Source organism: Dipodomys spectabilis, unplaced genomic scaffold (genome assembly GCF_019054845.1).
Source record: "Dipodomys spectabilis isolate Male_0828 unplaced genomic scaffold, ASM1905484v1 ptg000783l, whole genome shotgun sequence".
Lineage (NCBI taxonomy): Eukaryota > Metazoa > Chordata > Mammalia > Rodentia > Heteromyidae > Dipodomys > Dipodomys spectabilis.
The window spans coordinates 17746956-17760348 of NW_024871460.1; the positions used below are offsets into that span (position 1 = coordinate 17746956).

Consider the following 13393-nt stretch of genomic DNA (forward strand, 5'->3'; position numbering starts at 1 on the left):
AAGTATGAGCAAACTTCCCTCAGGAGGTGGAAATTATACAGGGACAAAGAATGTCATTCATGTTCTACTTTGCAGACATTTGTACTTGAAGCTAGTAATTACTTATGAGATAATAATATAAAGTTCTGAAATGAAAAGAACTTGGAAAGCTAATTTTCTTAAGGGAATATGACTGAGTTTATAGCAGTACTCATATTTCCAAAACTGAACACACAGTATTGTAGCACGGACACAAACCCTACTTTAAAAGCTTCTTGTAACCAGGCATTGGTGGTACATATCTGTCATCCTAGTCACGTAGGCTGAGATCTGAGGATAGTAATTCATAACCAGCCTGGCCAGACAAATTTATGTCATTCTTATCTTAAATTAACCAGCAAAAAGCTGGAAGTAGAATTGTGACTCAAGTGGTAGAGCACTAGTCTTAAACAGAAAAAGCCAAGCAAGAGTATGAGGCTGAGTTCAAGCCCCCGTACTCCCATAAAAGAAGAACCACCAGCAGCAATAGCAGCAGCAGCTCCTTCTAACACTAAGCCATTCAGTTCAGAGGTTCCAAAGCAAAGGCTAGCAATGTCTGTACTTTCAGACGATGCCATAAATGACACAACTTTCAAAAAGTAAACATGTGAAACAATTAAGACAAACAGATAAAGCTGTGTTGTTCTGCTATACACTATTCAACACTGCCCCTACTTGGTATTTGAGAGAACTAAGTCTAGGGTCCAAATGTAAATACTCACAGTGTATTGAAAAATAGTCTCCAGATTTGTACTCTGACCCAAATTTTGGCACAATTAAATCATACACAAGTCAGATACAAACATTCACACCTGAGCATGTAGCAAAATCCTGAAAAATACCATAGCATGTTAGCCATAACATCATTTATTTAAACTCTCACAGTGAACTATAATCTTCTTAAGTCACACACACCAAAATATACCTTTGCACAGGTAATTTTATTTTCTCCTGTGGGTGTTGACAGTGCTTATAGGTTTTAATTTGAAACATTCAGAAAGCACATACCTGAATATTGTCACATTTCTTTACATCACAATTCTGTAACTATTAAACAACTATGTCCACTAAACACAATGAACAACATGGTATGTTTACACCATTCCCTTGTAAACAAGGCTTTTGTGCACAATGATAACAAATGGAATTAATGCATATCACAATATCAGTGAAGAAACAACCTGCTCTTTAAATAAACTATTCTGTTTATAAATAAACTCTTGATTTTTTTAGTACACATTTACAGACCTGATCAATAAAAAGAAACAATACGTATTTCTCTTTTAAAAAGAAAACACTGAGCTAAGGACCACTGTGGGAGAAGTCACCAAGGGAGAGGGGTAAGGAGCAAGCAAAAGCTAAGAGGGTAAAAAGTACTGTCATACTGCAACCTGTCTGTTAGTATACACCAACACGAGGTCAGGATTGTCTGGGGAGGAGCTCATCTTTACTTGAATTCCAGCAAGTTGCAGTCGATCTTATAGTACACATAGGGGTAGTATTCTTGTTGACTCAGGTTCAAGCCAGGAATGTCCATAGGAGCCTACGGAAAAATCAGGAAAGCCATTCATGTACTTAAATAACTTGGAAAAAATAAGCATTATCATTTACCTCTGAACACCTATTCTGGGCTAAATTTATGTACTGATGCTGATTTAACCAAAGTTAGGCACTGTCTCCATTCTGCAAGAATGGAAGCAATCCCTTCTAGAAAACAGTGAGCAGCAAGCCAGATTCAAACTCTTGACTCCAAAAACCCACACGAACCTTTTGTCCTTTTTGTTGACTACTACAAAAAAATCATTCTTAATTCTCAGGTTTAGGACAGACACTTGGTTAAGGATGTACAAGGCTTACAAATGTATTAAAATAAGCCAACTATGGTTTTAAATGTGACACTTACAATAGCCTAAGAACTGACAAGTGGAAACTATATATCAAAGAGTTTGGCCTGATATTTTATTCATACTTTCAGGAATGGGTTCTAATAATCAATGCATGTGTAGAATACTATCATCCTAAGGAGAAAAAAAAATCAGTAATGTACCTTTAATATATAAACGTCTACGATAAGGTGGAATAGCAGCAACAAGGAGCACATATACTTTTTAGATATTCTTTTGTTTAAAAACCACTTTAGAAAAATGATAGTTTAGACCAGGAGCCAGCGGCTCATCCCTGTAATCCTAGCTACTCAAGAGGCTGAGATCTGAGGATCGTGGTTAGAAACCAGCTCAAGCAGGAAAGTCCAATTAATCACCAAAAAGCTGAAGTAGAGCTGTGGTTCAAGTGGCAGAGCATCAGCATTGAGTGAAAAGTGAAGGGACAGTACCCAGGCCCCAAGTTTAAGCCCCAGTACAAGTGAGCACTCACGTATGCACATGTGAGCATGCGCACATGCACACACACGTATATACACACACATATCCATCCAGTAGAATTAAAATAACTATGTATTTTCTTCCTTTCTGAAATTTATAGGTTTTGAAAACTAGTGGCCTAGTTGTTTCAGGAGTTCTGTAACTATAAATATCTGATACATTAAATAGTAAGGTCCTAATGGGTTTCTAGAAATAGCATGAAGCAAAGCACAACTATCAATAGTATGTAAGAGTAAAAATAAATTACTTGCTAATTTTACCTGAGAACCTCAAAGCAATGATTACATACCACGATTAAGCATCATTATCATGATACATATTCACTATCCTTTTTGTGTATATTCTTTTTCTAATTATAAATGTTCTTTTGAAATAAAAAAATGTGGCACTCAAGACTATCTGCCAACTTGATTTCAAGTAATATGGAGGAAAACTGGAACCAGGAACCATTTAGTAAAGAGAAATAGCAAAGACACCCTCCTGCCATGCCAAGTGCCTTTCTCCCAAGTAGTGACAGAAGGTGAACAGAGCTATCGTATTTCTTCCCTGCCTACTCGGTTAAAATAAGCTTTGTGTGGGGCTGGGAAGGTGGCTCAGTGGTAGAGCGCTTGCATTGCATGCCTGAGGCCCTGGGTTCGATTCCTGAGCACCACGTAAGCAAAAAGAAAAAAGCCAGAAGTGGCGCTGTGGCTCAAGTGGTAGAGCGCTAGCCTTGAGCTGAAGAGCTGAGGGACAGCACCCAGGCCCAGAGTTCAGGCCCCACGACCGGACCCAAAAAAAAAAAAAAGCTTTGTGTTCTGTGATCCACACTGGTTCTGAAAACTGGACTGTTCCTCTCCACTGTTCTCTCCTGAGAAGCAGATGGAAAGACAGTGGGTCATCTAACCCCAACTATCAACAAGATCTCAATTATGCCTTTGTAGCTTTGTTCAAGGACAAGTATCCTCTATTGCCAAGGATAATATCTGAGTAATCTTTCAGCACCCTGACCGAGTGTTCATTATGAGTCTTTTATCCCACCTTCTTTTTCTTGTTTCAGTACTGGGACTTGAAGTTAGGGCCTGTTGCTCTCACTTGGTTCTTTCTCTCATGGCTAGCACCTTACCATTTGTGCCACACATCTAGTTCAGGCTTTATGTTGGTTGAGTGGAATTAATAGACTTGAAGATTTATCTGCCTGGACTGGCTTAGAACAATCTCAGCCTCCTAAGTAGCTAGGATTACAGGCATGAGCCACTGGTGTCCAACTTCATTATGAGCACATTTAAGCAATCAGTTTTTCTGTGAAACTAGCTTTTTTTTCTTTCATGAATTGGGGCTACTTTTTTTGGTCTAGATTCAAGCATGGAAGAAACAGTCTGTCGCTTCAGGTATTGTTTAAGTTTCTCCTCATTCACTGAATTCATAATGACACTATCCCAAAGCTCCTGGAATTCTTTATACACAGAAATGACAGCACTTATAATTGAAGAAAAGTCTATTTTTTTCTATTAGGAAAATTTACCAACAACATCTGGTCCCCTAAAGCCTTGATGGCTTTCTGGGAATTAGATAGTTCTCCTTCAATGTCTTTTGAGAGAATTCCTTCTATCCCTGCCTAGTCAGGGTGATCTAAGAGGCTTAGAAGGACATTTTTATCTTTGAAGTTGTGCTTGGGCTTGAAAGCCTATTTCCTATAACTAACTTCAACTTTGGGACTGTTGACTAATGGCTCAGTTTTTGACTATTGTTTCTGTTAGAGTCCCATACCTAAATGCTAAATTTCATCCAAAATCTCTTCTAAATTATGAGATATGTATTTCCTCACTAATACTCATTTCCAGGTTAATTCACAAACTTAGCAAGAATATCAAACATATTCAGAGCTTCTTGATAAAGCTTTCACATTAGATGATCTATGGCTATGACTTTAGTTTTGTTTAGAGCCTGATGGTCCTCCATGTTCTATCTTTGCTACATTCTTTGGTAATGACAATGATTACTCAAGACACAAGATGTTTTGTCTACTATAGGTGTGCAAAGAGCTTGCTTTCTCAACAACTCTCCATAATTCTGGGTGAGGAAGGAGGGCAGACTCACATGATCTTCTCCCTCTTGTGCCTCTCCAGAGCCTCCACCTGTGCTCATGCGTCTACACCCACAGAGCCTCCACCTGCGCATGCCTCTACACCTAGAGCCCACCTGCCAGGTCAGGGTTCCACCACTGGAGGCAGCAGAAGTGACTGTGTATAATATTCCAATAATTTGTTTCTGTCATTCTAATTCCTGCTCTCCCAGGCTATCTAATAAGTACTTACATCAATAATAGCTGCTGCACTGCTGTCTAAATGTTTGTACAATTCATATAATACTTCTCTCAGTTTCTTCATTGTCTTCTTATTAGGCTGAAGTAGCATTGCTTGGAAGTTCACTGGCAAGCCATACCTTACAAGGAAGCAAAAATGGTGTACAACACAAATAAGCACATAAAGAAATTTTCTCTCAGTACTTGTTTACTCATAGACAACGTATGTCATTTAAATAACTCTCTTTACAAGCCCAACTAATATCCATAAAAACTTACACTATCACAAACACAAATATCTGGTTCCTCACTACCCACTAGGAAGCTCTCTTTAAAAACAAACCACAGCCGGGCGCCAGTGGCTCACGCCTGTAATCCTAGCTACTCAGGAGGCTGAGTTCTGAGGATTGCGGTTCAAAGCCAGCCTGCAGGAAAGTCCATGAGACTCTTATCTCCAATAAAAACTACTAGAAAACTGGAAGTGGCGCATTGGCTTAAGCGCAGGGACAGTGCCCAAGGCCAGAGTTCAATCCCCACGACCGACAAAAACAAGACAAAACAAAACAAAAAAAACCCACAGGGTTGGGAATGTGGCTTAGTGGTAAGAGCGCTTGCCTAGCATGTGTGAAGCCCTGGGTTCCATTCCTTAGTACCATATAAGCAGAAAAAGCCAGAAGTGGTGCTGTGGCTCAAGTGGTAGAGTGCTAGCCTTGAGCAAAATAAGCTCAGGGACAGTGCCCAGGCCCTGAGTTCAAGCCCCAGAACTAGCAAAACAAACAAACAAACAAACAAAAAACCCACAGCTGAGCTTAGTGATATATGTCTTAAATCTCAGTACTCAGGAGGCTCGGGCAGGATAAGCACAAGTTCAAGGTCAACAAAACTATACAAGATCTTATGTTAAAAAAAAAAAAACCAAATCAACCAATAATAAAAAAAATTAACCCATTATGAGGAGTTACTTCAATTACTATTCAATTTTTAAGGTGAAACATGAATACTTTCAAGAAGTAAGGAAAACATGGAAGGCTAATACACTGAAAACTTGAGACACTATTTACACCTACTTTGAAAATTTTATTATGTACAAAGTATCTCAAGACTAAGATTTTACATATCCTAAAATATTGAAATTTAGGTTAAAATGAAATGATTTCAGTAACTCATTAGTATACTATGTACCAAAATATAGGTAGAACATTTGAAAAATCTTTATTTTAAGAAAACATTGGTTAACATTTTGTAGTCCAATTTTAACTATAAGTCATATACTGCATATCAATGTTTTTGCTCAATGACAGACAATGTACATGATACTGGTTCTCTAAGGTTATAATAGAGGTTAAAATTTTCTGTCACCTACTGATGTCACAGTCATTGTATCACATTACTATGTGCTGATGCTGGTATATACAAGTCTGGGCCGCCAGCATATAAAAGCATAGCTCATACAATTATGAACACTACATAGTATATGGTAATAATAACTATGTTACTGGTTTAGTATTTATAGTGCTATATTTTTTTTTTTGGTCCAGTCGTGGGGCCTGAACTCTGGGCCTGGGCACTGTCCTTCAGCTCTTCAGCTCAAGGCTAGTGTTCTACCACTTGAGCCACAGCGCCACTTCCGGCTTTTTTCTTTTTGCTTATGTGGTGCTGAGGAATCGAACCCAGGGCCTCATGCATGCAAGGCAAGCGCTCTACCACTGAGCCACCTTCCCAGTCCTAGTGCTATACTTTTATCACGATTTTGGAATATGTTCCTTTTGATGAGAAGTTGTAAAAGAGTTTCCTATAAGATAGTATGCCAGGTTATACTAACAGCAGTCTCATGCATGCACCTCATGTTTCATGCATATCTGTTTTGTATCAAGAAGCCACATTAATCTTGGCATGGTGATATAGGGTTTTAATCCCAGCACTCAGGAGGCTAGAGGAGGATAATTTCAAGTTGAAGGCTAGCCTGAACTAAATAGCAAGTTCCAGGCTAATCTGAAACATAGCAAGACCTTGTCTCAAAATGAAAAGGGAAAAAAGATGCCATGTCAAGTGACTAACCTACATCATGCACTCCGTGAAGTCTACACAACGATGAACCATGAACTTCTCAGAAATAATCTCCTTGTTAACTGACTATACATAACAACCAAAGAATATATCCACAAGAATGTCTTTTTATAACCTGGTGTCAAAGGATAAGAAAAATATGTGCTTGATAAACTGCTGGGTACTGACTGATTGTCTTGCCCGCATGACTGGCCCTTGTTGGGACTGTGTTCTAAGAAAGAGGTCCATTGAACTCCTCAGAATCTCTGAGCTCTTCAGGCCCAAGCTTCTTAACTAACTTTCCTTACCTTAAAACAGATTCAACAAAAACCCTTAATGCCTTCACATGAATCCACGCAATGAATGCCTCACTGAAATTCACTTTCAGCCACCGTACAAGTGGTCCCTTTAAAAAGAAAACACAATCACCACAAATTAGGTCTTGTAAGTAACAATCCAGTAGGTCAAATATTTGTAAAGGAGTATTAATCCACAGAAGAAATAAGTCAAAGAATTTATTTTTTTTAATGTCAAATATTTCAAGAGGTTTTTTCTTTGTTGCTGTTGTTTTTAATGTACTATGTGATTTTTTTTGTTTCTTTTGTATGTTCTTCGCCCTATGGTATAACTCCTGTTATCACTGTATTTGATTCTGGTACCCTGCATCTTGTATATACATTTTTTCTAATTTGGGAGGGGAAGGGAAATAATAAAATGCTGAAACAAGGATACAGGTCAACCCATTTTAACAATGAGATGTACAAGACACTATGTTGAAAATGATCTTTAAAACTTGTGGGTGGGGGGCTGGGAAGGTGGCTCAGTGGTAGAGCGCTTGCCTTGCATGCCTGAGGCCCTGGGTTCAATTCCTCAGCACCACATAAGCAAAAAGGAAAAAGCCGGAAGTGGCGCTGTGGCTCAAATGGTAGAGCATTAGCCTTGAGCGGAAGAGCTGAGGGGCAGTGCCCAGGCCTAGAGTTCAGGCCCCACGACCGGACCCCAAAAACAAACAAACAAACAAAAAAAAACTTGTGGGTGGGGGGAGACATAGTAGGAGAAAAACAAAGTAGTGGGCAACAATGCTCAATAGGCAATGTACTCATTACCTTACTCATGTAACTGTAACCCTTCTGTACAGTATCTTTATAATAAAAAAAATTAAAAGCCAGGCACCAGTGGCTCACACCTATAATCCTAGCTACTCAGGAGGCTGAGATCTGTGGATCCCAGTTCAAAGCCTGCTCCAGGCAGGAAAGTCCGTGAGACTCTAATCTCCAGTTAACTACTAAAAAACTGGAAGTGGTCCTATGGCTCCAAGTGGTAGAGGGCTTGCCTTTAGCTAAAGAGCTCAGGGACAGCACCCAGCCCAGAGTTCAAGCCCCACGACCAGAAAAAAAAAGAAAGAAAAAAAGAAAACAGCAGATAAAACCGAATGATATAGAAGAAGAAATTAACAGGATATACTGCACACATGTGTAGAGATGTTACAATGAAACTTCCTGTATAATTAATATATGCTATTTCTGTGTGTGTGTGTGTATGCGCGCTAGTACTCCAACTTGATCTCAGGGGCTAGGTGCTGTCTGAGATTTTTTTTTTTCAAGGCTGGTGCTCTACCACTTGAGCCTCAGCTCTACTCCCAGCTTTTGAGTGGTTAACTGGAGATAAGAGTCTCACGGACTCTCCTTCCTGGGCTAGCTTTGAACCATAATCCTCAGATCTCAGCCTCTTGAGTAGCTAGGATTACAGGCATGAGCCACTGGTGCTTGGGTTTTAATGTATGCTATTTTTTAAAGAAAAGAATACATACAAATTGCTTTTTCTTGTCAGTAGAAAGCCTGTTCATTTCTTCTTTATCGGCTTTCATCTCTTCTTCATTATACTGAAAGTCACGAACAATGAATCTAAATTTGGAGGGAAAAATAACCAAAATGTGTTCATACTATACACAGCTAATCTAACAAATTAAAGAAAACAAAAACATAATAGTCTTACTTGTTTTCCCTGGCTTTGTGTCTGAAATCATCAACCGCCTTCCTAAACAAGGTGACATTACAAAGGTAACTGTCTTGGTCCTCTGAGAGAACACTGAGGACAAAACAGAAAAAGATGGTCATGAATTTCTGTACTTACTGCTCTCATTCCTATCAAGAGCAGAGTTCAGAAGAGGTGCAAGGCAAGGGATACCACCGTTCCCAAAGCATATCCATATTCTTTATGTGTACTGTCTCTATACTGAACCCCCTGGATGTTTCTTTATGATGCCTTCATAGTCTCTATTATATTTACTTCTTATTAACCAACAAAATTAAACTACTAACTCAAGTGAAACATCTTAAGAAGCACTTTTCAAAAAAATAAAAAGACTCAGGACCTATAGCAAGTGGTAAAGCTCTTGTCTGGCAAGTGCGGGCCCCACATTTGATCACCGGTATTAAAAACAAAACAAGCAGCAAGCTCTCTATCAGTTTCTCTATCAGTGCCAGATTGGTTGCTGATAATGTCTCCTTGCTACTCAAGCATATTCCCTTCTTGTCTGGAAAATCAGTTCTCTTTCCTCTCTCGAATCTAACCCAGGCAGCCTACCAAGGCATAGCCCAACTTCACAGCACTGCCCCAACCTCATACTTCAGAGATCTTTGTTCTTCCATCACTCAATGTACTCTGCATATCCTAGGCTCTATTTTACGTTTCTAAAGATGTCAGTGAGCTTAGAACTCAGTCCCATCTCTAGAAATCACTAGAAAGACCTCTCTGGGAACAACTGCCAAGAAATTTTAACTGTCACATCAATTTGTAATGCCTTTGGGTAAAAGTCCACTATTTGAAGGGCAAACTGTATGGCTCATATGATATGTAATTTGACTTTCAAAAATCTCCTATGAACATGCAAAGGCTATGGAACTGTACACCCACTCCGTCATGACCTTGTGCTGGGGGATCATTACCAAGAGTTTCTTGCTCGTCTATAATTCATGTATTTAATTTGTGTATTTTTAAAGCAAACTTTATCAAGCTTTGATGACATAAAAAAATTGTAGACTTTAGTTAAATCTGGACACATATATACATATGAGACTATCCTCTACAACAAAGGTAATTAACACTACTATGTCTAAAAGCTCCCTTATGCCCTTTATTGTTTTATTTTTAATTTAGTTTTTATTTACAATGTAGTGTTTTTAATTTTTTGGTTGATTCTGGGGCTTAAACTGTGGGCCTAGGAACTATTCCTGAGCTTTTGTGCTCAACGCTAGTGCTCTACCATTTGAGTCACAGCTTTATTTCTGGCTTTTTGTAATTAGAGATAAGAGTCTCACAGACTTTTCTGCCCAGGCTGGCTTCAAACTGTGATCCTCAGATCTCAGCCTCCTGAATAAGTAGAATTATAGGTATGAGCCACTAATACCCAGCTTCTTCTGAAAAAAAAATTTTTTTTGGTCCGGTCGTGGGCCTGAACTCTGGGCCTGGGCGCTGTCCCTCAGCTCTTCAGCTCAAGGCGAGCACTCTACCACTTGAGCCACAGTGCCACTTCCAGCTTTTTTTTTTTCTGCTTATGTGGTATGGAGGAATTGAATCCAGGGCCTCATGCATGCAAGGCAAGCACTCTACCACTGAACCACCTTCCCAACCCATTTCTTATGAAATTTTTTAAAAAATTAGTTTGATGAAATGGAAGGGATCTCATGGAATTTAATGATACTTCATTAAATTGTACTAAAAATAAAAAGCAAATTCCACTGTTCTCAGAAACTTAAGGACTACTTGGCTAGCCAGATACATACTGGTGCCAGCTACAAAGCTGAACTGAAGACTGGCTTAAAGAACTGAACCAGTCCTGGCTTTTAGCCAAGCAGAGAGGGACAACCTTACCTCCCTAGCATAGGACCAACAGATACTTCAGAGTTGCCATCATTTTGTGATCATTTACATGCAGAAGAACACCACTTCTCTAGATTTAGAACATTTAAATCTCCTCTTGAAATATGTCTTCTAAAACTATTACCCTTTGCTCTTGTTCCTAGTGCCTTTGAAATTCAAATCAAGTCAGCTACCAAGTGAACAGAGTTCAATTTTAAAACCTTGTTAGGGCAGGGCACTGGTGGCTCACACTTGCTACTCAGGAGGCTTAGATTTAAGGATCGAGATTCAAAGTCAGCCTCGGCAGGAAAGTCCTTGAGTCTCTTATTGCCAATAAACCACCAGAAAACCAGAAGTGGCACTGTGGCTCAAGTGGCAGAGCACGGGGCTGGGAAGGTGGCTCAGTGGTAGAGCGCTTGCCTTGCATGCCTGAGATCCTTGGTTCGATTCCCCAGCACCACATAAGCAAAAAGAAAAAAGCCGGAAGTGGCACTGTGGCTTAAGTGGTAGAGTGCTAGCCTTGAGCTGAAGAGCTGAGGGACAGCGCTCAGGCCCAGAGTTCAGGCCTCACTACCGGACCCCAAAAAAAAAAAAAAGTGGCAGAGCGCTTGCCTTGAGTTGAAGAGCTCAGAGACAACACCCAGACTGAGAGTTCATGCCCCACAACCAACCAAAAAAAAGTGTATTATGCATGACATATAACTGTAACCCCTGTGTATATCACCTTTATAATAGTGATTGAAGAATTTAAAAAAAAATGTTAAACCAGGTGTGGTAGTGCATACCTATAATCCCAGCACTTGGTAAGCTGAGGTAGGTAGATTTTCAGTCAGAGGCCAGCCAGGGCTACATGCTAGCCTGGGCAAAATAATGACAGCCTGTTTCAAAATAACAAAATTTAAAGGAAAAAAAAAAGCTTTTAACTATATTTCCATGGTTGATTCAACGATGAGTAAACTGGTTTGAGATCAAAATAAATCAAAATTTTGCTGTGGTCATTTCACAGTCATGAGCAATATTCTACCATTATAATTAATTATGCTATCAATCATAACTTTATATAATACTGTGGCATTGGTAGGTTTTTTATTTTGTTTATTTAGGTAGGTTTTATTTGAGGTAGGGAGGATCCACAGGTTTAAACTCAGGGCCTCGTACTTGCTCAACTTGCTTGCCTGCCTGATACTCTAGTACTTAAGCTATGCTTCCAGCCAGCATGGCTGGTTATTTTACTGATTCTTTTTGGAGATGGACTCTTATGTACTTCTGCACCCATGCTGGCTTTGAACTGTAATCCTCTAGATCTCAGCCTCCCCAATAACTAGGATTACAATGTGACCCACTGGTGCCAGGATTATTTTGCTGTTTTGAAGCCCTTCCAAAAGCATTTGAAAGCAAAGTAATACAGCTGACTCAAAATCCTGATGGCTAAAGAAGCCAAGATAGAAAAAAAAAAAACTTTGTTGTACAGTTAGATCCTACTGTGTGCCTTATCAAGAAAAAAATAAGCTGGGCGCCAGTGCAGCAGCTCATGCCTATAATCCTAGCCTAATCAGGAGGCTGACGAGTGGTTTGAGGCCAGCCTGGGCAGAAAAGTCTGTGAGACTCTTATCTCCAATAAACTACTCAGAAAAAGCTCAAGTGGCAGACTACTAGCCTTGAGCACAAAGAGGCTTAAGGATAGCACCTAGGCCCAGAGTGCAAGCCCCAGGATTGGCAAAAAAAAAAAAAAAAAGCAGGGGAGGGAGAGAAAGAAAAAAAAATATATGCCAGGCACTAGTGGTTGTAATCCTAGCTACTCAGGAGGCAGAGACCTGAAGATCATGATTCAAAGCCAGGTCAGGCAAGAAAGTCTATGAGACTCTTATCTCCAATTAACCACCAATATGCTGGAAGTAGAGCTGTGGCTCAAATGGTAAATGGCTAGTCTCGACAGCGCCCAAGTCTGGAGTTCAAACTCTAGGACTGAAACAAAGAAAATAAGATAAAATAAATATGTAAGAGCTACTTGTCTTTTCCTCTCTCTCCCCAAGAAAGTATTTTTTTAAATACCATATAGGCCTATCATAGTGGCCAAGACCTTTAATCCTAGCTATAACAGAGGCATAGTTACTTAAGAAGATCATGATTTATGCCAGCCCTGGGCAAAAACACAGAACCTAAAAGTAACTAAAGCAAAAAAAGATGGGGATGTGGTTCAAGTGGTAAAGGGCCAGCATAGAAAACACAAGGCCCAGAGTGCCAAAAAAACCTTATAAAAAATAAACGTTAAGTCCTTAGTATAATGTACTTTTAGTCATGTACATGTACTTAGCGGCTCTAATGTGCCCCATTCTTATTAAATTTTAGGTGAAATTTGTAAGACAGAATTCTCTGACCTCCAGGTATGGCTCCAATTGAGGAAACATATAAACAGATAACTACTCTAAAGCTGAAGACACATATTAGACTATGGGCAATGAGTACCTGTACATGGGCATTCAAGAGTTTTACAGATGAGGCCATCCAACTGGTAGTTTGTGAGAAAGGCAAAAGAAAACATTCCAGGTAGGACCTCCTATGCAAACAAACCCAGAGGAGGAACTGCCCCCAAGTAAGTATAGCTGGAACATAGCATGTCAAAGTGAGGAGGAAGAAGGGTGTTAAGCAGAGCAGCAGCAAACAGACTGATTTATCTCAAGATGGAAATGGCAGCAGTGAGTGAGGACAAAGAAGACCAGCAGAGGGCAGTTACCAGGGGCCCAGCCGGGGATGACAGGAGTTTAAACTGGGGCAGCACCAGATAGGTGGAAGAGGAGGGAGC

General features: G+C 39.7%; 1 protein-coding gene and 1 pseudogene across 1 annotated transcript in view; both read right to left on the reverse strand.

Moving 5' to 3' along the window:
- Positions 1–941: 941 nt before the first annotated feature.
- Atp6v1c1 (ATPase H+ transporting V1 subunit C1) overlaps positions 942–13393 on the reverse strand; it is a 45641-nt gene continuing 33189 nt past the window's right edge. The window contains exons 9-13 of the mRNA XM_042672961.1: positions 8725–8817; positions 8540–8633; positions 7038–7135; positions 4697–4823; positions 942–1561 (exon numbers count right to left, since the gene is read on the reverse strand). Of these exons, the coding sequence (XP_042528895.1) occupies positions 1466–1561; positions 4697–4823; positions 7038–7135; positions 8540–8633; positions 8725–8817 (508 nt within the window). The 3' untranslated portion in view covers positions 942–1465. The remainder of the gene's footprint in view (positions 1562–4696; positions 4824–7037; positions 7136–8539; positions 8634–8724; positions 8818–13393) is intronic.
- LOC122102274 lies at positions 3689–4526 on the reverse strand (annotated as a pseudogene).